At 41.4% G+C, this 26004-nt stretch overlaps 1 protein-coding gene across 11 annotated transcripts in view; it reads right to left on the bottom strand.

Moving 5' to 3' along the window:
- Window positions 1-26004, bottom strand: part of LOC119457165 (rho-related BTB domain-containing protein 2) — a 275684-nt gene that overhangs the window by 36014 nt on the left and 213666 nt on the right. For 10 of the 11 annotated variants that reach the window (XM_049665101.1, XM_049665103.1, XM_049665100.1 and 7 more), the window contains 7 exons: window positions 24519-24716; window positions 18389-18433; window positions 11473-11680; window positions 9944-10198; window positions 7324-7697; window positions 4273-4363; window positions 115-235 (listed from right to left, as the gene is read on the bottom strand). In XM_049665101.1, the coding sequence (XP_049521058.1) occupies window positions 115-235; window positions 4273-4363; window positions 7324-7697; window positions 9944-10198; window positions 11473-11680; window positions 18389-18433; window positions 24519-24716 (1292 nt within the window). The remainder of the gene's footprint in view (window positions 1-114; window positions 236-4272; window positions 4364-7323; window positions 7698-9943; window positions 10199-11472; window positions 11681-18388; window positions 18434-24518; window positions 24717-26004) is intronic. The other variant, XM_037718946.2, reaches the window with a different exon arrangement.

Consider the following 26004-nt stretch of genomic DNA (forward strand, 5'->3'; position numbering starts at 1 on the left):
TTCTGAAGGCCCACTAGGTTTGACAAATTGTGTTAAAGGGCTCATTAACTTAAAAAATTTATATACGGTTAAAAGTAGAGCAGGTGACTGGCACAGAAAAGCAAACGTTCTTACCTGCATACAGACTTTTATCCAAGCAGACTTCTTTTAACTGCAGCTTCAGCTTATCCAAAAATTTTGTGTCCACTGAAGGGTTTTTCAAAGAGTCTTGCTTCTGAATGCTGGTGAGGTATACCTAAAAAAATAGTTACTGTTATGTAGCATGAGAAGTTGCAATAATTAATTCTTTGTACCGTATTTTCCGGAATATAAGTTGAGTTTTTTTTTTTAATTTTTCGTCAGTGTCTCTAGAGAAATGTGCAACTTATAGTAGTTTTTTTTTCTGGAAATACTACCGTCAAAATTAGATTGGATGCTATGACCTCCTCTGGCAGTTGCTACGGGTTGTGTGCACGCTATGGAGGTACCGGGTACTTCTCGTGATCGAGTTGCCGAGCGCTGTGCGAGAAGGACGGAGCAGCAACGCAAGCGGCGGCAGACCGACCCCGAAGTCGTCGCATCTGCAGATCGCTTTAAAGATACAGCACACGCCGCTATGCAAACTATGCAGTTGTTTGCCAAAGAACAGGTGCATCTTATACACCAGTGCAGCTTATACACCTTATACACCAGTGCAGCTCATACACATTATCTTTTGGAAAAACTGCCATTTCGAGGGGGGTGCGACTTATACAAAGGTGCAACTTGTAGACCTGAAAATACGGTATTTGTCTGTCAGTTTCACTGGCACTTGCAAAACAATGAAGAAGGAATTCAGATAGGACTAGAGTAATATTACCAATACTAGATGATAAATATGCTATTTTCCCCCAAAATAGCACTTGGCTAAGCAACAGACGTAGCTACACGGTGAGCTGGCACAACGGAACCTTGCTATTACGTTCCTTGCTGACACAATTCCATGGCTATAATGTCACTGAAGCCTAGACACAGTGATATAACTAAGCATATTTGCATAATACGCTTCATAGCTATTACATTCCATTGCTGCAGTCCTGTGACAAATGTATATAAGAGGGGTTCTGGTGTACTGCATTCTTATACAGTTAAACCTGCTTATAACGAACCTCCATATTAAATTAAATTAAGAGGTTTTTACGTGCCAAAACCACAATCTGATTATGAGGCACGCCGTATTGGGGGACTACAGAAATTTGAACCACCTGGGGTTCTTTAACGTGCAACTAAATCTAAGTACACGGGTGTTTTCGCATTTCGCCCCCATCAAAATGCGGCCGCCGTGGCCGGGATTCGATGCCGCGACCTCGTGCTCAGCAGCCCAACACCATAGCCACTGAGCAACCACGGCGGGTCACAAACCTCCATATAAGGAATTCCTGGATATAACGAAGTTTTTCTATTCCCCGCTGTTACTCCATAGAAGCACATGTATTTGAGACCTCTACGTAACGAAGTGGCAGCAGGAGATCCCCTCGAAATAACTAATTTTCCCCGCCAACAACCTAGAGATTTTGCCCCAAATTTTGTCATTTTTGCGCGAGCAGCAACCGGAAGCACCTTCTATGCCGCGACGGAATGCGAAGCGGCGGCGTCGCGCTTGGCACGCTCGAATTCATTGCGACTGCGAGGCGGGCCTGCATCCCTCGACCCGGCGATTTTGCCGCCGTTGGTGTGACCTTTCCCCCTCCCTTCATTCAAACCTCATCTCGCCACTTGCTGCAGCTGGCCTAGCCTGCCAAGCCAGCACTCTCCTTTTCCAGTCTACCAATTTAGTTAAACAGCGAATGTTTACAAGTTTATACGGCCGATAAAACTACTATACCTTACTGCGTATAGCTGTCTGCTAATTTGCTGTCGTAATCGATGCTTCGCCTTTCGGGCGAAACTGGGACGTTTTTGTTCATCGCCACTTTAGTGTATTGGGAGTAAATCTTGAGCGATAGTTGTATTTCTGTATGAAAGCATAAGGTGCGTGGTACTGTAAAGGATTTGTTGTCCTCTCTTTTGGTCACGGAAAACAGGTGCGCGTTACAATCAAGGGCGCGTTAGAATCGAGTAAATACGGTAAGCGTTTCTTTTTCGAATTTTCGTGCCAAACCTGCATATAACAAAATCCTCTTTATAACGAAGTTTTTTGGAATTTGTCAATTTCTTTATATCCAGGTTTAACTGTATAATTATACAGGGTGTCCCAACTAAAGGTAGCTAATGTTTTAAAAGCAACGGAGTGTGCTAGGAGACTCAAACCAACTGGGGCTCTTTAACGTGCAACTAAATCTAAGTTGAGCATCACGTGTCCTAGTCTGAGGCATTTTTTTAGTTTTGCAAAGTCAATTAATTAGTATAAACTAGTAAATTAGTATAAACTATAAATTAGCCTACCTTTTTAAATATTGGCTTCACCAAGAAAGTGCCAATACGAACGTTGTAGATCACAATTAAAAATGGCCGACTGAAGTGTTTGCATCTAAGTACCATTGATGGAGCTTCTTGTAATTGCCTTTAAAGAAAGCCCGCGAAATACAAGAACAAGCGCATGATAGCGCCACTATTTCAGCGCTCCCAAACGACCGATCAAGAAACGAAATCCGCACATCTATACAGCAGTTCCGGGACGGGCGTGGCGTTACCGGTGGCCGCAAGGTATGCGCCAGCAGCTCTGGCTAGTAAGGTATGATCGCGAAGGAATAGAAGAACATGACAATTGGATTTTCCTTCCTGATTAAACAGTTCGGTGGTCAACATTTACTCAAGCCCCAGCTTCCTTCTTTTTTTTTCTTGCCTTGTGCGTTTGGGCTTCATTCCACAAGTGGAGCGAATGACATGTTTATGCCATGTCACGTCAAAGCGCGACACACTTTCATCACCACCGCTCGCTCTGTGTGCCCGATTGTGACAGGGCACGCGAGCGAGTCTCGAAAAAAGCATGCAAACAATGTCCTTGACTGATCGGTCGTCTGGGGGCGCTGAAATAGTGGCGCATCATGTGGTTGTTCTTGTATTTCGCGGGCTTTCTTTAAAAACAATTACAAGAAGCTCCATCAATGGTACTTAGTTGCAAACACTTAAGACGGTCATTTTTAAATGTGATCTACAACTTTCGTAATGGCACTTTCTTGGTTAAGCCAATATCCAAAAAGTTAGGCAATTAGTTTATACTAATTAACTGACTTTGCAAAACGAAAAAAAAATACCACAGATTAGGACACGTGATCCTCAACACCACTGAGTTGGTTTGAGCTTCCTAGCACACTCTGTTGTTTTTAAAAAATCATTGGCTACATTTAGCTGGGACACCCTGTATATCTATATATACTGCACTCTGCTAGCGTAGCTCAGGATAACTGAGGACATGGAAGGAAAGGTTATACACAGTAAAAATATTTGTTTTTAATCACGCATGTTGCATCACACAAGCAACAGCACAATTGCAGTGAACATACATCACGCTCACAAGAAGCCAAGCTGCTTTTCTGGTAGTGTGCTCGCGGGTTTTGGCATTTAAAGCTCACCCAATTTTGCCTTCTTTTCAGCTTCAATCTAATGGATTCGCAGGTACTCTTGACCACAGCAACAGATTTTACTAAGAAAACACAGTTACATGCAAATCTGCAAAAACCACCATTCTTCTAAATTTTATTGCAATGCTGCGTAGATTGTTCACATGCCCTGTTTGACCAACACTGTATGAACCATGTGATAACAATAATCAACAGAAGTTGTGCTATGTACAGTCATCAAACTGACTCCTATGAGCTTTACAACATGTTATTGACAGAGAGATACGGCCTAGTTAATCTGTGTAGATTTTGTTATTTATCAGGCACACAGCGACCACCTTCAAATTTCAGTGCATTGCATATATGTATGTATATTCACCATGTGTCTCACAAACTAAAGGATATATAGTGATACGTGTTGTCTGTCATCTATTTATACTACATGGCATAAAGAATGTTAAATACAGTGTATGCAAGACAGCATTGCAGGCATTTTTTATTTACTACTTTAATTAAAATGATGACACTTGGTTAGGCAACTTGTGCTTCAAGGACATGATACAGCTGCCTCATGAAGACAGCAGCGATAACACAAAGTACTGCTAGAGGTGCCTCTGCTGGTTAATAACAAACCATGAACAAAGAGGTAAGGAGGTAAGTGTTTGCATAGCATCACCCAAATCATACCTAACCCAAAGATAGTGTATGCTCACATACAATTCTATTTGGCCAATACAGAGCTGTGACTCACCTGCAAATCTGGGACAGAAATTAAATCTGCAGCATCCTGAATTTCTGAAATTGGGCAGTTCGTAGTGTCAATTTCTCCTGTATACAAATACCTGTTCAAAACAAAACAAAACAAAAAAATAATCAGTCCAACCTCTTCAATAGGCATGGTACAAAATCCATATGCACTCAGTCTTATACTTTCATTTCATCATACCTTTCAGGATAATAATATAATAATAATAATGTTCCAAAAAGCTATAGTGCACAGATGTATAGATGCAAATGGTGGACATAATTAAGACTAAGCATGATAGTTGGCAGTTTTCCAACAAAGTGACTAAATATTATACATTAACTCTCAGTCACTTGCTGAGGTGTGTGTATTTCATAAAGTTACAAAACTAAATCTCGTGTCACCTGCAATCTGTTGTTTATGCTCCATGCAAAGTCCTACAATACATGATGTGTCCCAGGTAAGTTGTGCCAAAATTAAAAATATGCAAGTGCCATGTAATTGGACAGAACCAAAGTAATGTTGTTTGCAGTCATTTGGAGCAAGTCAGGACTATTTGTTGTATTTCACCTAATTACATAATTACTTATAATTTAATTAATTAACTTCTCAAATATATTCAGAGCAAAAGTTTTAAAAGGAAATTGTAAACCATTGCGGCACTTTTCCATATTTTGCAGGCTTTCTTTCAGGCTTCGAAAAGACTTTTATGTAGCACGTAGGATGGTCTACAATTTTTTTCACTGCCGCTTTTACTCTGAATATAATATTTGAGAAGGTCATCAATTAATAATAACTAATTATGTATTTAGGCTAACTAGAAAAAATAGTTTGACTTGCTCTAAGTGACGGCAAACAACGTAACGTTACCTTGGTTCTGTCCAGGTACATGGCGCTTGCATGTTTTTACATTTTGGCAAAAGTAATCTGCGACACATGGTATAAATGATGAAAGAACACACAAAAAATCTGTTATATATTCATTCTGTAAGCACTAACAAGAAAACACTATAGCCACTCTTTCACAAGTTTTCCTTCACATAGAAGAATCCCTACAAACCACACAAATGTACGAGTTACTCATAAAATGTAATTAAATTACGTAGTTACTGATTAGTAGACAAAAAAGTAATGGGCTATTTATAAAATTGTGCAAGTCCTGTAAGGCTTTTCCTATAATTCTGTAAGCCCACAAGGCTTTTTTCTAACGAAAAACTCATTCACAAGCCACATTTCTCCCTTGAAGTGCAGTCTTCCCAGAGAGGAAGGAGCAGTTGCGCGAAGGCTTTCTCAGAATTGATACGAAAATTTCATGCTGTCATAGTCCCACACACATATTCTCCCCCTCCCACCGAGAGGGAATGTATTGTTCCCATTCGGTATTCTTTAACACTGCTGAACCTCCATAAAGTAGAGGGTTGTGCAGGGGGTTCAGTGGTGGTAAAGGCAAGGCAGTTGAACGGGAAAAAATTCTGCTTGTGTGTGAATGAAAGTTTTTAGTTGATAAACAGCCTTTCTAGTGCGTGTGCAGCATCTTTTTTACAAATGATTAACTGGGTAGAGCAGTAATTATTCCATTTCAAGGAGTACTTTAGTAAGGTACTTGAAATAACTAAAAAATAATTTGTTACTTCAATGTTATTTTTATGTTACTTGCAAGTCACGCATATATATATATATAACGTTTGGGGCTAATAAGTCCAAAAGGACTTATTAACCTCAAAAAAGTGCTGTCTTTCAAAATTTAGACAGCAGAGCTTCCCTGCTCTTCTCTGGGCAAAAATGTTCACCAAAAAGTAAGGACAGAAAGATAGGGTGCGTAGGGTGCCGCTGAACAACATCAATCAACAGAAATAATGCACTGCCTCGAATTGAAGCATTTCGAGGCAGTGCAAAAAAAAAAATTGACAAAAGTAAAAAATTGTTAGATCTCAATTTGCTAAATTGAGGCCCAACTGTAGTAATGTGGCACAAGATGCTACATAGCAAAATTTACGCTGACGATTTAACCATGCTAACTGCAGGTGAAACCGAATGCCAAGTACTTATTAGGGGCACTTAATTTTGGGAATATTTATGGCAATGGACACTCAAAAATACCTAAATATTAATTAAACAGTTTACAATTAGCATTGTGATCTGTTTTAATAAATTTAAATTATGGGGTTTTACGTGCCAAGACCACTATCTGATTATGAGGCACGCTGTAGTAGTGGGGGACTCTGGAATAATTTGGGCCACCTGGGGTTCTTTAACGTGCACCTAAGCCTAAGTACACGGGTGTTTTCACATTCTGCCCCCATCGAAATGTGACCGCCGTGACCAGGATTTGATCCCGTGACCTCATGCTTAGCAGCCCAACACCATAGCCACTAAGCAACCGCGGTGGGTGTTTTACTAAATCAATGTTATAAATGTTATGTCATCATTGATATGAATGCTTGCATTATTGGTATACTGAAGCTAGTATGTTACCTTAGAAGTGTCGGCGTAACATAATTGCTTTATTTTTGTTTGTGTGGCACTTGCTTTAGACTGATGAAAGCAAGCTTTATTCACCGAAACTCAATCATTGTTTTCCCACAATTGTCGGTGTTGCTGCTCTGTCATTTGTGTGTACTGTCCAAATTACATGTGACCCACAGGCGCAGGGCAGTTTTCAAGCTGCAGAAAGCAGCTTTTTGCTCAGTGTCCACTTTTTGAGATAATGGAACGCTGTACTAAGCAGAGAAATAAATATGAATCTGTATGTCACACATATCCTTCCAATTATTATCATTAAAGCTATTGCCATTAAAGTTGTCGAGCCAGTTTGTGAAGATGAAAACCTGGAGTGTTGAATATAAAGGGTTATCTGCCCAAGGAGCAGCTCAATTACAAAAATTTCTGGTCTGCATGTTGCTGCAACTGTTTCCAATATGAACAGACCTCAACAAGTTCAATAACAGTGCTCAATGACCACTCGGACTGCATGCAATGTAGGTAAAAATTAGGCAATCAACAAAATGGGAAACAATTTGGCTAAAGCTGCCCTGTCCAACGCTATAGCATCATCACCTGATGCACTGCAGCATGGCAGCTGGAGTGATAGCCTTGGAAACGTCTACTACAGCTTGTGCAGATGGTGAAAGCCGCCCTCGATGGTCCAGCACTTCGTCTTGCTCCACGCCAACAGCTGAGAAAGCTGGGAAGTGTACACTGGGTCGCGAACCAAGCCACGTGTCTACACCACTTGTGCTGGCCTCAGAGTTGACCTCACAACTTGTGCGGTGATGAACAAGTCCAGAGCTTTCTGTTGTCTCGCTGCTTTGAGACGTTGTCTGGAGTGAGGCGCTCAGCGATGAGTGACTGCCTGCCACCTCTGTGTCCGCACTTGGCATCTGCTCTGCATCTGTGTTGGCACTTCCTTGGGAGACCTCCACGGCACTGACCTAAAAGACAACAAAGCGGTCGCCATTCAATGGCAACAAAAGCAGTCAATGTAAATATCAATATTTCGCCATTTGTACTGATATATGTCCCAATCCTTTACACTGTGCCCAAGAAAGATGCAAGTCCTTTTAGATAAGTTTAAATAGGTCAACATTATTAATTTTAATGAAAATTATTTTATATTGTGCATATTGAAAACAGATGCATGATTCTAAAAGAAATTAGGTTTCAGAAAGAAAATTTATACTTATAAGCAAACAAGGTACATGCAGCCACTGCTGGCCATTTTCACTGAAGTGCACAATGTCTGAACTTGTGGACTGTAATGACTTGTATGGTCAAACCTCAACATGACAAAGTTGTATTTCCCGGCAAAAACTTCATTTAATCCCAAATTTAAATAAAACCTCTGGTGGCTAAAACCTTACCACTAAGCATTATTGTCTATAGTTTAAAATAATTTATATAATGATGTAAATTTATCGCTACACGTGCCACATTTAGTGTGGCGCAAGAGGAGCACTGCCGGTGCTACACAGACCTCTCGACATGGTCAGCATTAACGCTTTTGTTTTAAACATTATTGCATCTGTTCTTGCAGAGTATGCAAAGGAAGAAACTTGGACAAGGAAGGCTGAGCCAGCAGCTCTAGCATTAAGCACACGGCACGTTGCCTGAAAACTCGTCATGCACCTATGCAACACAGACTGAAATTGTGAACAAAAGTGAAGTGGAGAGATGATTCAAATCAGCTGCAAGTTCAGAGAACAAGCAAAATCTCAGATTCATGGTATGCTTTGGGTCTCCGTAGCATCAGTAGCAGTGGACCTTTGGGGGTTGCTGCCATCACTGATGGTGAAAGAGTGATGCTTTCACCATCTGCAAGCATCCTTCACTTTTGTTTCTACAATGCTAGTTTAATAAGGTTTCATAGCGCAGCATCCAAGCTTGACTATAGAGTGCCAAGGCAGTGATAAATTTAATTACACCAGATGTTGTAACTGAATTTATAGAATGTTTGACAATTGAACAGTTTTATATGGGCCAGATAATAAATACAAGATCAGTCTTCCATTATTCTGTTCATCATTTGTTTAGGACATGAATTTAGAACAAGTTTTACTGCATGTGGTCAACATGAGTCTTTCCTTCTTGTTACTAAACCGTTGCATTGTTTCTCTGTGTCAACCTTTCCCACTTCTTCGAGGAGTATGCCACAGTTGCAACCCCAGTGTTCTTGTATCCTGCCAAGCAGTGTTGCCAGTTTAGCAGCTTTCCTGCTAAATTTAGCTTTTTTTTTTTTAGCTGCGGAGTGCTCCGCCAAAAAATTGCAATGCTTTGTCTCTTCCACAAATTATATTTTAACTTTCCTGCTCTATGCCAAAACTTGTTACACAGGTAGGTAGGTAGGTGGATGGGTGTAACTTTTTTAACTGTGTTTTACGTAGACACAATAAAACTTAATTCGAATGTGATTGCGATAATTCCTTGCAGTTAGAGAATTTTTAGCAGATTTTGAGTCCTCGCATCACGGGTCTGAAACTTTTTTGGGGTCTCGACTAGCGGCTTTTTGTGTTTCTAGTTGGCAACACTGCTGCCAAGGATCAGGGCTGTTGGATCAGCATAAATAAGTCTACTGACATCTAGGTAGATAGGTAGGTAGGTAAGGTAGGTAGGTAAGGTAGGTAGGTAAGGTAGCTAGGTAGGTGGGCACTGTCAAAAGTAGCAAATGTTCGCCAAGAAAATTAAGGAGTGTGGCATATTTCACCTCACTTTTTCATTGAAGGAAAACTGTGCTCAAAGAATGAATAGTTTCACACAAATTCTCAAAGCTGAGATACTGAAATTCACTGAAGTTATCCATCAGTGGCTACAGGTTCCCCCTTCTTTTTAAACGGGAAAGAGTTTTTGTTTTTTTTGGTTTTTTTTCAAGAGTTTAACATTAGCATTGTGTTTCTTCTAGGTTCAAAATCTGCAATATGTATAATTTTTGTCATGATTAAAGTGTGTATTAGGTATGCTTGTTCGCTCTCATCAAAACAAACCAGAGTGTATAAGCGCTGCCTAGAACAGTCTAGCAGTGCCGTGATCATCTTGTTTTCAAATCTATTGCTGTCATGTGGGGTGGGTACTTCCACCGCTGTTAATGCAGATCTGGTTGTCTACCCTTTGTGGTCAAATTAGCAAAACCTCAAACCTGAAGTATCCGATAGCACGCGGTTCTGGCAAAATTTATGAAACTCACCATGCTGGTGTCACTGGAGCTGCGGCCAGCCAGCGGGCTATACTCGCTGTTTGGGTCAATAGCAGAGAAGAGCTCGCGGAAGGCTTGGCAGGCCGCTGCCAAAAACCAGCGGTGGCCAGGTAGACTTTCCTTGCCCGCAAAGAAGAGCACATCTGTGTATACCTGACCCTGGAACAGTGCTTGCATGTGCTCCAGAAACTGGCTGGCTGGCACTGAGACTACAGGTGCCACAGGCTTGGGTGGGCAGAAGGGCACCTGTACAAGAGGAAACACATGTGGCTCTGCAACAGCACAATACAGTGCATGCTTCAACACTAAAGGAAACATATGGCAGCGTCCACAACTCACCAGTTGCCACATACAAACTGAATGTCACCTAAGTAGGACCACTAGGTGTACACGACTTCAACTAAATAAACCGCTAGCCTGTTAATGCTCAAATTTCGCATGAAGATGGAATGGTGCAACGTGTGCAGTTTAAAACCACGTTTGTATGCATTATTTTCCCGTTTTCTCCAGAATAAGCCAGAAGTATGCACCATCTGCAGCAATGCCAGACAACAACTGTAGAGCTTGCAGGAAGGAAACAGTGGCCACATCTATCAACATAACAGTTAAATGCAGCACACACCATGTTTCATCCCACCATCTCATTACTGTAGGACGACATAACGGTGGCCGTCAACATTCCCTACATTTATTTGGGAAGAGCGAAGCAGTGACTGTGCCATCCAGCCTGTGGCCGGTGAACGAGAGCATGTTTGGCTTGGTGCTCACAACTCAAGCCATGTGAGATGTGTTGCACCGATGATTGCACATGATGATATGCAGTTATGAAAATGACGCTACACTGCATATTCTATATTTTTTGTCTGAAGCCAGTGCAGATGACGTGCACTTCTGGTTTACTTGGGAAGAAACAGGAAAATAATGCGTGCAAACGTGGTTTTAAACTGCACACATTGCGACATTAAATCTTTGTGTGTGCGAATGGGCCAGCGGTTTATTTAGCTGGAGAAGTAACGTACACCTGGTGATTTTACTTTGGTAACATTCAGCATAAAACATGTTGCATACATGTTGAGCCCATTGTGATTGGACCTGTACAAGTATTCTTCAGGTGAAATAGTCGAATTTCTCTCTATCTGATCGTAAAATATTAATCAAACAATTGGAAAGCTAATTGATCAATGTCCCAGTTCTAGATCACATTATTTTTGCATGCCTCTCCCTGCCAAAGGAAAAGAAAATGTTGTGGCATGCTTTGGCAATGCTTGTGCTACTCCTGCGGTTACCTAGTATTGAATATTGATATTAAAATGTAAAAATATACGATCGCAAGCAGTGCAGTAGTCATATATAATCATTGCACTGTTTATATTTTATGCATGTGCTTGTGTGCACGTGCATGCACTTGTCAAATCGCCTTCACAATAGATTGTACAATATGATTTGTTGATCATTTAGGTAATTGTTTTGTGGTCCCAGTTGCAATTTACAAACAATCTTTGGGAAGCAAAGACAATGACCTGAATTGCTGGGTGCTGCACATGCTTGAGATTGGTCATCCAGAAGCGCTGCTGCTTCCTGGCCAGCAGAGCTGCCCTGATAACGTTGCTGAAAACTTCAGCTACACCAAAGTTGGTAAGAACACTTGTTTCATAGTATGCAGCACCAATCTCTTTGGCAAGAAGGCGCCCCTGCTCTGGTCGCAATAGGTCGCTCTCCCTGAGAGGCCTGTCAAAAGAAAGAATGCAAGGACTTCAGCAGACATCACAAGTCGGGCTTCCGCAATTAAATTATTTGAGGTAGCTAAGTATTGGCCTCAGAAAGAAATTCACTTTCAAAAATATTGTCGTCTGATGAATTCATAGCATATGTAGAAATATGCATTCTCCTAAGTGAAACATTTAAACAGAAAATAAAATATTGCATTAAAAAGTAAATGACCCAAAATGGTAAGCATGAAACTTCATAAGGAATTTTATCATTGCCTTCTCACTAATTTTGAGCTTTTTCAAAGCAACTAAAGGCTCAATTGCAATTGCAAACTCTTTGTTATTTATAACTATAGAAAGATGTCTCATTCACACACTGTTCCTTTAATGCTTGTACTACTGTGCCAATCATTACTTCAATATGGATGATGCAAGAATCTTGCATGCAGATTTTATATGTCATTAGCTTCACAGCAAAGGAGCTAACACAATGAAACAAGGGTGCACACATAAAACAATTACACCCAATGTGAATCACAGTGCAAGGTTACATCTAAACAATACATGCATGCACTTCACTGCAGTAAAGTAGGAAAAAAAGGTGTTATCAGTAGAAAGAACGTAATATTACACCTTAGGGTGCACCTTGATGATGAAGGCAGGACCCCGGCCGAAACGTCAGTAAAGTCCTGTTATGTTTTTCCTATGCACTTCTATTTTTTGAACTACTTCTGTGCCGGCTCCTGTGATTCTTTGCTGCACTGATATATATATATATATATATATATATATATATATATATATATATATATATATATATATATATACATACATACTGGGTGCGCAAGGTATTTGAGAACACAATGTTGTTGGCTTCAGGCAGAGAAGAATATCTCCAACAAAAATAGACATATTTTCACCAAACTTTGCGAAATACTTCTCTTACGGTTTATTAACACAATTCCTCAATGAATCTGCCATCCGCAGCAATAACCGATTCAATTCGGCTTCGGAAACAGCTGCATGCACGGATCAGGTGGTCCTTAGAGATGTTGGCAATTGAGTCACCAATGGCGGCCTTCAGTGAGTCTTTTGTATTATGTGGCTGTTTGTTGACCTCTCTCTCAACGACGCCGCAGACATAGTAGTCGAGCGGATTTAAATCTGGAGAACTAGGCGGCCACAAGTTGGGAGTGACGTGGTCGTAGAAGTTGTCAGCCAGCCACTCCTGGGTGACGCAGGCGGTGTGGGCAAGAACCGAATCTTGTTGAAAGACATAAGGTCTTCCTTTCAAAACAGTCTATCCAGGGCTTTACAATGGTCGCAAGCACTTCCACGTACGGCAGCATTAATGCGGAGTCCTTCTGCAAAAAAGTGTGGCGGCATGATGTCACCCTCGTTCACGGTGTAAGAATAAGTTAGGTGCTGACACTCGCCGCTCCCAGTAAAGAGAGAGTGCAGACAGATTGTGTTCGCAGATGACCTTGAGCCAGTGGTAGTTTTCGCCGCAAGTATACAGATGGCGTTGCAGTATGGGAGCCCAGGGGCCAGTGCTGCCCGCGCAGCGTGCATTCGGAAATTTGCACGCCACGCTGGCCGCGCGCAGGGTGAATGCGTGGCCGCATACTTGCTGAAGACAACTCGCGTGTGTGTGAAGGCTTATCCGCATTCTCGAAAAGTGTTGTGTTGTGCCTGTGATTCCTGTGAGTGCATTACTAGGTTGATTCGTATTCTGCTAAGATACATTCAACGTATACCACGCCGCGGCACGTGCCGCCGAGTGCCAGTTAGTTGCGCTCAGGCTTGCTGTGCTTAAAAATGGGCGAAAAATGTTTTGTACCAATTTGCAAGTTGGGGCATCGGACTTGTACAGAGTGTGTGTCGCTTTTTAAGGCTCCACATGAACCTGGACGTTTAGAAAAGTGGCAACGGGCGACTCCGAGAGCAGATAGAGTTTTGCAGCCTGCTGACCACGTGTGCCATGTATTATTTTATTGTTGCGGATCTGCTTTTACCATTCCGGAAACTAGCTCTGCTGAAGCATCCCTGACCAACACAAAGAGCAGAGGTGGACTGTTGCACCCCAACTTGAAGCTCGTTGAGCTGTTGAGAGCAGCTGAGGAGTACTTTGCAAGAAATGCAGACAGGCAGTCTGTATACTGGAAAACGGTGAATCATGTGCTTGACACAAAGAGCGTGACTTTTCCATGTGCTTAGCACACAGAAGAGGTCATTGTGCAAATTCTGCACTATTTCTTAACAATGAGCGTGAGGCAGCACTGTAAGGCCGTAACCATGAACTTGAAGAAACAAGCTCAAGAGAAAAAGAAAAGCTAGCAAAACTTTGTTCATCCTGAATTTTGTTGCCAGGTTTACAGAATATACAAATTTGTAAATTTTTTGTGAATTTATGTTTTAAACAGTTTGTGCCATGTAATGTATAACATACTTATAGTATGACAAAGTAGGATAGAAAAATATGCACATTCATGGGCAACAGAGCACAAAATATAACTGTTTTAGGAGCTGCGCTGGGTTTAACCGCGTGACATGTACTTCATCAAGCTGTACTGCACACAGATTGCTGTACTGGCGCAATTAAAGTATAGCCGCCATAGCCTCCACATAAGCGGAAGACTACGCAGGGGTCGTGTGTCGAGTGAAGTTTGTAACCAAGCACATGTGTAAGCTTCGAGATGCAATGGTTCAAGGTGCTTTGAGGAAGTTTATTTTTCTTTTGCTTTAATTTGCTGAGACATTGGCGGGAGCAACTAGAAAATACGAACGATACACAGGCTTCAACGTATGCTAGCTATCGGAGCTATTACAAAAACGCCGGTGAGAAATCAGCTGCTCACCCACTTAGGTAATCGGTCTCGTTACTGCAGAATCCCGGTGTATTCATCCATGTGTATGCTTTTCTTCAAACCCCAATATCGAGCGTGACAAACGAGCAAAGCTCAGCATCGATAGCCTACGCAGCAGGAATCAGTGAGCCTCCGACTATTAGCGCCACCTGTCGCCGGGAAACTGAAACTGCATAGGTGGCGAACACAATCTTGACGCTGCGCTGGCCACAGTGTCATCGCCCAACTTATTCCTACACCGTGCCCTCATTGCTGACGATGGCTAACACCATCACAGGCAACGAAAATTTTGTGTGCATCAATGTAGGCACCTCATCAGCGTTTGCGCAAAGCCACCTATCGTTACAGCCATTAACGTTTTGGTTTTGATCAAAGTTCTTTTCATCTGAAAAAAAAAAAAAATAGAGCATTCCAGGCTCCTCAAGTCTCTTCAGCTTGCTTAGCAACCTCTTGGACCGGAGCTGACGATTCTCTCGAGTTTTATCGGACATGATTTGTCCCCTCCTCATGACATAGGAATGGTACCTCAAGTCCTCGTGCACAGCGAGCCTGACAGTCGACTCTGCGACTTGGAGCTCCTTTGCTATGGCCCGCATTGACTTCCCTCGGTCGTCACTCGCAATGACTTGCAGCTGCCGGAGAAAATCAGGTGTTCTGACAACGACTGACCGCTGACTGTGCTTTTTCCTTTTCTCCACAGATACCACGTCACCGCAAGAACACATCAGTTCTGTCCGTACCTTGTAAATGAAAGACTTCGCTACGTTCAGAAAGGTGGCAATTTCCAAGTCGCTGTGGTGTGCGGCCAGGGCGACGAGGACTGCATGGCGTTTCATTTCCTGCGTCAACCTGTACGCTTCCATTATTGAACAAACTGCGCAGTATGAATGATAAGGGATCAACCAACAAGAAGCCGTATGCCTAGATAGATACGATGAGCCTGCTGGTGTCTATGGCAATAAGGAATAGTGTTCTCAAATACCTTGCGCACCCAGTATACACACACACTTCTCTGCCTTCAAAATTAAACAAAAAACAGATGTATAATAGATGGTTGAAGCGATGCAATTTAAATAGGGTCCTTTGTGTTCGGGTTTTATATTTTTTGAAAGTCGGGGGGGGGGGGGGGGGTATAAATTGCCTGTTATTTTTAAAGAGGAAAACCCGGAGAAATTGGGGTTTTTGTTGTCTGGCAGCCTGAAGTTTGGGATTTTTGTGCTAACTTTCACAAACGATTAACACAGGCAATGGTCTTCTTTTGGACACAAACATGATATTTAAAATAGCTAGATCACTCACAGGAACATGTAATAAAAGGAGATCTGCTTGCCAATCATGTGACAAACTCATCTGTACGAATCCTCATTGGCATGCAGGTATTATTAATATTTTAAAAGAAACTGCATGAACAAAAACAAGAGACGAGCTTGGCAATCCTTTGTTTACATTGTTTTTTGCACTTTTTTAACAAAAGAAAAAAGTATAAGTAGTAGTGCACATGAGCATGCTTCGCAAGAGGCATAATACTTTTCTTTCACTTAAAAACCCTTGCCGACATCCATTATCATATGCATTTTGATCATTTCTGTGTCCATCTTACACCTGTCGGGCCTTTTGTCCTTGTCTGTTGTCGTCCTGTTTTACCACTTCTCACCATGTGCTCTTGTAACAAATTAATGGAATACCAACAAACCGAATCAGCCATAGTTCTTTGAACGTAACATAGCTGGGTAAACATCTTCTCGACGTCACAGCTACCGTTCGTAATGCAGAGTAATGTCAGTGCTGCATTCACTTCCTAGGGCATTAACTGCCGTTTACATGTATACAACGTGCAGGAAATGCAATGAAATTTGCCATTGTTGCATTCAGTGTAAATGTGGCTATTAAAAAAAAGTAACAAGCTTTCATTCTCTCAAGGCCGGCAGGTGGTGAATATATTATATATACCAGTTTTCACTTGAGTATTAAGCAAAAAAGGAGGCATACAGTACAATGTTCATATAAGCATAAATTAATCATATCTTGAAAACTTGTTCACACAAAGTGGGCGGAATTTATTAGTTTTGTTAACACCTGTATTTATTATCTTTCACGAAAGGGCGAACTTTGGAGAAAAATCAGGTTTAATCCTATTTTTATAACAACTTGTTTGGGGTGTGAAAAGTGGGAATTATAGGGTTTTACCCGAAAATGAAGGACCCTAACTATAATTAGTGTGCCACACTTCTTTCTGGCCAAGTAACCGCCTAACATTTTAGTTCAATGTATGCATACTGGATGCCACTACTGAAGAGTTTCAATGCCACTAAAAAAAAGAATTTACTTGTCCCTGCACCATATCACACCTATGATTTAGGATTATTGGATCCTGTTTTAGGCAGTCCTCAACAAGTTTGCAAGGTTACATCACAGATTCATGGTAAAATTATTGCAGTTTTCCACGGGCTATAAGCAAAATCAAAGTGAAGCAAAAAGCATTCATGATGAGGACGCAAGTATCTTAGGCTTCGCATCCACAACGGAGTTGCAGAAGTGCTGCTGTAGATTCTTGACCTTCTTCAACAAAAATAAGAAACCACTATTCGAACCCCTTTTGCCATCAGCACAATATAGAGGGTAATCAAATAATAAGATACTACAGTGTCACAGCTGAAATTGACAGTACTTTCTGGCACTATGGATACAACTGGTCTGGTTGTTCAGTATGTTGCACTAGAAGTGAGCCATGCTTTCCTACGCTCGCGTGCTCTTTTTATTAAAGTTTGTTCTCTCTCTCTCTCTCTCTCTTAACATTTCCAAAAAAAAGTGGCCATAATAAGCCGATCAACAACAGCTGTTTTCTTAATATAATGAAATGAATGCTTCCACACGGGGGTCTTGGCATATGTTTTAACACACGCTTATGAATGCACTTAACAATTCTTCGGACCTGGCCAAGTGAGTGAGAGCCTTTTAAAAGGATCTTTTACATCTTTGCTAACAAATGAATCAAAACTACAGGCACACCTAACTTTCAAAGAAGAAAACCAGATGTGGAAAAAGAAAAGGATTTAACGTGTTTGGAACAGAGCAGAATTGTCTGAAATTGTATTCACAAGTGAATTTTTTTATTGCTCAGAGGAGAATGTGTGTAAAATAGGAATGAAAAAAAAAGAAGAAAATGCAAGGAGATTCCAGTGAGTGTTTCAAAAATTAAGGTAGCGGAAATTAATCTGGAATCGTTTAACGATGAATACTTTTGTGGATCAGTCGTAGCTCTAAAAGATAAAACCCAATAATGGTCAACAGGGAACGTTGCTTGTTGGACCACTTCCTATCTTGTTTGGATAAAGCCCAACAAGCAGAAAAGTTTGTACCATTGACTACAGAAGTTCTTTGAACACAGAAGCCATTAAAAAATATTGCAGCTTAGGTATTCAGTCTGGAACATCAGGTTCACACTTTCCACTTAATCATCTACCATGGCAGCCCCAATTTCAAGGCTGCATGCCCAAGCAATGTGCAAGTTTTTTTGGCTTTTGACACTTTTGGACTAGCTTTTGAGACTAGCTGTACACACAAGTGTTAAGAAGGTAGTATGCACATCCAGGATGGGTTAACATAGTGAATGAAATATGTAAAGGAAGCATTTACAAGAAACATGGCTGTTATGCTGGTGCAGCAGAACCTGAGAGCAAGCAAACAAAAATAATGTGCAACAAACTTCAAACATCCAGGAACATGCAATGTGCAATGACAGGCTGTTGGCACATGCAGCAAGGTCAAGATGTGACACCCCCCAACAGAGAAACACATGCTCAAGAGGGCTCTCTTTAGAGTGAGTATGGTGACTGAGATGTAGAGACTAGCTCAGGTACCTTCCAAACTCTGGAAACCTGCAAGACACGCAGGGATGGTGCCCCCTGCAAAAACACGAGCACAGACAAACAACCACAGTTATGCCAGCTTGGTACATAGTGGGCAAGGCGTACACATCAGACCTGAGACAAGTTATGAATGATGCACAACTCTGCTGCAGGCAGTTCCAATTAAACCTGTAGCAATTCTGAAATAGATGTATTCTGCTCATACCAACTAAGTTGTCATCACCTATGTCCCCTTTAAGCACTAATAAAATTTTGTATATTGAAAATTTAGTTTTAACACAACTCGTGCATCTTCATCATCATTAAAACATATACAGCAGCAGAACAGATTAAGTATTTGAGCTTTTCAATGACTTTTGTTGCACCCACAAATTTGGTTGCATTAACTGTTTGGTTGACCTTAACTGTCAGAAATACTTCAGGTACAGAAAGACAATCTACTATTTAATGTGCAATGTCCACCTACTTGATAAATTTGATGGATGTAAATCATTACTGTCCAAAAGAATGAATGAAGACAACCCATTACATGACTATGTTGTGCTAGTACTGTGAGCAAATGCCCAGATATATGTGTTAACTCATTCCCATAACACATTGCATGCATATTAATCAATTTTGCAGCATAGATGAAATCAGAAATGTATCAAGCTTGTATGCAACTCATTTTAGACATCATTATTTTTATTAGTATTTCTTACCTGGGCACCTTCAGGGGATATGGGAGAGGAATGTTAAGAAAGAGTTTTGCTTTTTCTTGGTTTTTTTCTAACTTAAAAATATTTGAGTGCTCAAAGAAACTTTATTACTCAAAGTTAGTTAAACTAAGTATTTGAGTACTCAAATTAAAGTATTTGAGTGCACATGCTCTGCTCTATGCAGCTAGCTTTGAAAGCTTTAATCTGGACAGCTTCAGCTTTCCAATAGACAAATAAAAAACACATACTAAATGACATATTGCCATGCAAACTTCAAAATGAATATTTCATCTGCTTGGCCAACTTGATCCAGGCCCCACTTTTTCACCCCAATTATCCTGTGTTTCCACACAGCCAGATGAATTAGACTGGCAGTGGTACTGTGTGCACTGAATGGCTGAGAATAACGGAAATGCTTTAAAAATATACTGTTGCATGGTTTCAGATTTATAATGCTGCTGTGATAATGACACTGCTGGTTCCTGCCCAGCAAAATTATTGTGTGAAAAAAAAAAAATTTGATGTATAACATGTGATGGGTGTGATCTGTGTAGACTGAGATGAGTCCAAGCAACTTCAATTTTCACTGTATTCAATATCCGTCAGTGATATATGTCTGTACAATTGACAACGCCATTGTGGCATGCTATCAGATTCAAAGACCTTTAGAAGGCTCCTTATGTTTATTAACATTTCCTTTGAAAGCCAGCTGTACAATACATATACAGAAGCTTGAACAACATGTTGCAGGATTTCACTTGAAGTGCTAGGCAAAGGCTATTACACATATTGATGGAAGTGAAATCAGCCGAGCTATCCCCATATGTTTGAATATAAAGTGTAAAAAACAAAGTGTTTAGAATTAAAATGTCAGTAAAGAGAAACAATAGAACAGTTCGACTGGTAAAAAAAATAATTCCGTTAAGCCACTCCACATGTTTCATAGAGAGAAAAGTGCCTTTTATTAAAGGGCCCCTCACCAGGCCCAATTGCAAATTTTGGTTATACACTACAACTCGTAGGGCCTATTGCAGAAAATTTTCAAATTGGTTCATTATTACAGACCAGATAAATTGAAACGTAACACTGCCATGCTGCCAGCAGGTGAGCTTCACTGCCAACATAGACACCCGCCCCTTCTGCCTCAACTAGTGTCCTCAAGCGACATTTCTTCCCAGCCTTCTCCCATACTAGAGGAGAGGGTGCCATGTTACATTTAGGTCGCAAGCCCTGCCTATTTTTTGTTTCCTTCTCTTCCTCATCCTATTGCGCAGCGCATTCCCAGTGGTAGCATTGTGCGTTCTGCATTGAATGATTTACTGAGGTCACGTGCCATAATTGGTGATATCGCAGGCACTGCGTTTTACATATAAGCATTTATGCGTGGCACTTTGACTCTCTAACTGAAAGTGGGGCTCCCTCAAGAGGAAAGGCGCGTGAGCTACTATTTGAAATTGCACAGCTGTTTGATATTTGGCTGACTATTGCCACTGTGTGATCTACAAGCTGTGCTTGTCTGTTTGCATTGCTCAAACCTGGTGAGGGGCCCTTTAAAGGAAGAAGTTCCAGTCCAAGCCTTTATTTTTCATTTTCACATTCCAACTGCAGCACCTGTTGCGCAAGTCTGATGTTACTTATTTCACAAAAATTTCATGTATCTGGGCCTTTTATGCACAGTAAAAGTTCACGAAACCAGCCAGAATTTTTTAGACTTCACTTACCCACCAAGTGCAATGTAATGCTCTTTTTTTCATTTGTAGATAATCAGCCACCAGGTGAGCAGATGCTGCCAAAGTCTATACATCACAAGCAGCTGATGCAGGTACTTCAAAGTTGCATTGTAACCTTGTCTTTTGTCTGCGTTTTACTTGGCTTGCATTTAAACCCTCTGCTTGCTATAAGACTGACCACATTTCCAATTTTAGAAATGTATAGTCTGTCTATAGGTGAACTCAACATGTAATTCTCTTTAGCGTCCCTTTGACAAAAGCAGTCTTGTCACACGATAATAAAGCTGCCAAAACACAGCTTCACATTCTTGTTTTTTGTCTAATTTTTTTTTGTCTAAATGCGGCATGTGCATGAAGAAGCATTAACATGCAGCCAGGGATGTGCAAAGCAATTTATGATCGGTGCCAAGTAGAAACAAATAAACAAGAAACATAAAGCCAATGGTGACACCACCAAATGCTGTAAGCTGCAAGTGTGGACAACAATGGCATAAGCAGACCTGCATGAAAGCATTTGTGCCCTTGTTGGTATTGATACTGTCGACATTCCAAGACCGAAATATTGTGCAGGATGCTGATATTTCACTGACTTGTCACAAGAGATAAAGAAAAGCAGTCTAGTTCGTTTTCACAAATTATTCACCGCCAGGTTCAATTTATGGTTGCTTATTGACTCCATTCTGTATCACTTTAGCTGTGGTTTTCTCATATAAATATTTATTTATGGTGGTTTATCTTAAAAACATTCATAAACAGTTAAAGTACATTTAACTCAGAGTATCTCACAACACTAAGAACCATGTAAACTGCCCTTTGATGAATTTATCTTAAGCCCTGCTTTCATTAAAACCACAGTTGAACTTTTAGAGAGCCATTTCATGCCACCTTGAAGCTTGACCATCTGCGATATTTTTGAAAAATTTTGGGCTTTCCAGATTAGCACAGCCTTTTCAGAAAGAAATCTTTCACCACCTGAAAGTTTCCTTCAGTAGTTTCGTATGCCAGTGGGCTGTGTGGCGAATACAAAACACAAAGCAAATTTTGAGACAGGCAGGAAGATCTTGCATTTAGAAGCAATAGAATGTGCTATCAGATGCACAACGTGACATATTTTTACTAGGAGCAGCTCAGTGTTTATTCAGTGGCTAAACATACAACCGAGGTTTCTGCTAAATCACTGTTCACACTGCTGTGTGCAATAATCATTTCAAAACAATTTTCATGCACAGTACAACTGCTGGGCACTAAAGCTAATATTAATGCCTTTAATGCAAGCCTTATCAATGTATATTCACCATATTGGATCATTTTGCCTTTTTAAGGATGTATAAAAAGCGAAGGGTGGCTAATTGATGAAATATGTTAGGTTTAAGGCCTTTGACCATTGTCCAAAGAAACACAAGTCGTCTCCTTATAGTTAAGAAACTTTTTTTTTTTTTTTGGTGATGTCTTTTATAACGCACAGTTTTGTGCATTATGACAAAGTTCAGATGGTGCTCACAGCAGTGAAATGCCTTTCTTTTACAAGAAGTATTTTGGGCGAACTGCTTGTGTTATTTTGAAAAGCCTCAAATTTTCTTAAAGTAATTGCAGATGGTTGAGTGCCCAAGGAGGGACAGTTGGCGTGGAATGACCCCACAAGGACCTGCACTTTGACTTCACTCATGTTACATATGAATGTAGAAATCTTCAGCGTGCATGTAAATCAGAAAAATGAACTGATTAACAGTAATATATGCACACAGAATGTGCAGTGTAGTCATTTAATACTAATATATACTGCGAGTGCAGTTGCCAGTAGCTAAACATTTGGGAAAAAAATAATGTCGCATTTTGTCCTACAGAAAACAAGACGACAACCAAGTGACACAAGATGCAGCAGCTGCTGACTTCCCGAACAGGTGACATATGCAAAGTGCACCATAAAATTTCTGCATGAATTCACATAATAGGGGAAGAAAAAGAGAAAGCACTGAAAACGTACACGCAAAAATGGTGACATACACCCCGCTTAACTAAGTCATGCCTAAAATCGAAGTGAATGCCATGGAAAAGCTGCCATATGAAGTGGCATTTTTCAGAATGATAATAAAGTTTGACAAGCTTGATCATACAGCTGTCACACAATGGAAACAGCAGCAGGCTTGCCTCTTTGCCCATTTGCACTTTCGACAGCTAAACTAGATTTGGATACCATGTTTCAGAATGACATCTTTATTGGACAATTATGCATGTAACTTGGCGTAACAAACTGGAAAGGACAGATGAGCTTTCTTTGCCAAGTAAACACGTGCAGAGGTAAGCCTGTGGCAACGCAGGTACCTTAGGCAAGTAATAGTTCTCAAGAGAACACGCGCCTGCTTGCCATTCTATCATGGAGGCCACGACCAAGTCCATTTGCTTTGAGAGTCCAGTGACGAAATTGCACGAGCTGCACCTTAAGCACGGCAAATGGGCATTCGATCAGGGCTCGGTCTTGATCACACAAATAAAAGCCAAAAGGAAGTAAAAGGACGCCATATATATAGTTTTTTTTTTCTTCGCCGCAGTGCAGAATACACACAATTATTGTCAATATCACAAACAGTACAGTAGCATCAGACAGGCAGATACACAGCACACAATCTCCTCCTCTGTTCTATTCAGTGAGATGGAAAAAATATTTCAGGTTAGGCCAACACCAAAAGCACTGTTATGTTTCACATCTTTTCGTTCAGCTGTTGCAGGAAGCACAATAATAATAATAATAATAATAATAATAATAATAATAATAATAATAATAATAATAATAATAATAATAATAATAAAGCAAGAGATAAACGCAGCAGACACTGAACTTCCTGAAGGCTATTTAGGCATTAATTTATTAATGTAGGCATTAATCTAAAAATTACATTATTTTTTAAAACAAAGTCGCAGTTTCGCCCGAAAGGGGAAGCATCGATTGCGATAGCAAACTAGTGGACGAAGTAAGGATAGTCGTTTTATCGGCCGTATAAACTTGGAAACATAGGCATACCAACTAAATTAACAAGCATGGTGTCACGCGCGCACAAGCAAAGATGAGCGCATCTCGCTCGATGACCGCAGAAACTCGCTGTCCAAATGCTGGAGTGAGCGCGGCAGCAGCAGCAGCGAGCGAATTGACCTTCGTCCCGCCGCTGGCATCAACGCGAACTAAGCTGCGAAAACACAGCGCAGGGAGGAAGGCATCTGCCCCCGCCGCAGATGGCTTTCAAGTAGAGTGCACTAGAATATACCATTGTCTAGTACACTCTACTTTCAAGATACAGCGACTGTACTCCCTTGCTGCCCTGCGGTCGCTAGGGCGGCGCTGAAAAACGCCCCCCCCCCCCCCCCCCCTCTTCCCGACTCTCCCTCCGGAGCACTGCACACGACTGGAAGACGTAGCGTTTCCTCCCCGCTTCGTTCGCTTGCGTGCTGGAGACTGAGCCGGGATCGCCGGCTCACCCACCATGCTTTCACTCGCACATAGAGCCTACGGCGCGCGGCGACGATTTTATCGCCAATGGACTTTATACGGAGCCTCACGGCGACGGCGACGCCGACGGCAGAAATGCGCCTGTAGTGTCCATATAATTGCTATCGCAATAAAAGCTGGTAACAAATTGAGATAATCATGCACTACTGCAAACAATGGCTGTTGAAAGGTAGCGCACCAATCTGACGCACCTGAAGAAGGGACTGCGGTCACGGCAGAGAGACAGATAGGCCTCATCCCGGTACATGTAGCGAAGGTCATTCTTGCAGCCAACCAGAATAATGGGTGTGTTAGGGCAGTACTGACGGATCTCTGGGTACCAGACCACCTTGCAGTTGCGCAGAGACACCGGATTCGCAATTGAGAAGCACAGCAGCACCACATCTGACCTGAAAACACACACTATGTTTACTTATTGGTCATAGGGTATGACTGGGCAACAGAGCCTGTAAGGCAACCATACATACAAAAGAAGGAAGAAACAAAACCTGAAGAATCGCACATGCTTAGCTGACCACACCCAAATTGTAAATATCACTTCTCAAGGTGCTTCTTATGCTTTAACTCTGATGAAAACTTATAGCACTTTGCCATAGTCTATGTTGCTTTAATTGAATGATTTTGCAAGATGAATACTTCATCAGCAGTTTCTACTGCCCAAAACTGGAAGGCGTGAAGGTGCATGCAAACGGTAGTGAGGTTCATGAGAACTTACCTTTTCTTTTGCTCCCCAATACATACATAAGTCACACAGACAGGAGACATGAACCCTGTATAGATGTTCCTTTAAAGGGCCATGACATGGTCAGCAACATAATGGGAGTTTTAGAGTGGAGCAAAAAATTAAGGTGCCCATTCCCTTAATCCAGAAGTTTCAGAGCTATGTGGGCGCCAATTAATTCACTCAAAATCGGCTACTCAAATTATAAGCTCAAACTCATTCCGCCAGCAGTGACCGCCACGTTGATGTGAAGTGTGCCCGCGAATACACGCAAAGTGCCTCGAGCGGTCAGTCGCGCGGCAATTTTGTGTGTATTCGCGGGCATCTTTCACGCTCGGAAAAACACTTTCATGTAGCACGTATTGAGCAACAGAAAACTGTATTGGGGTTTTTTCATGTTTCTCATGTTTCTCTATAATTTTCTCACTGACACTTTTTATCTAATTATAATATTTGAGAAGTTAATTAATTAAGACTAATTATGTAATTAGGCGGAATGCAAAAACTAATCCAAGTATCTCCAAGCGACAGCAAACATTACATTGGTTTTGTCCAGCTACATAGCATCACATGTCCTCGATCCGATAAGATCGAGGACATGTGATTTGTCTGAAAGATGGCAGCTCCCTGTCGAAACCTGTTCGAACCTTGAGTCACGGTGCCGCGGTTGCTATTCTGGATACTCACTTCCACCATATCATCAAATTCGCCATCTTATCAGCTCGTATTACCTCACAGGGCGCCTCCGTGCCCTGGCGTAGCCAGACCCTTTTTTTTGGGGGGGGGGGGGGGGGGGGGAGAAAGAGGGGGGCACGAATTTGTCCGGGGACGGGAAGGGGGAGGGAGGAGGCGATGGTGGCTGGACAGGCCTCATGCGAACACAGAAACTTCAGGGGGGGGGGGGGGGGGGGCATGTACTTGGTGCGCCATATCCTGGCTACGTCACTGCCCCCATG

This window comes from Dermacentor silvarum, chromosome 1 (assembly GCF_013339745.2).
Source record: "Dermacentor silvarum isolate Dsil-2018 chromosome 1, BIME_Dsil_1.4, whole genome shotgun sequence".
NCBI classification, from domain to species: domain Eukaryota; kingdom Metazoa; phylum Arthropoda; class Arachnida; order Ixodida; family Ixodidae; genus Dermacentor; species Dermacentor silvarum.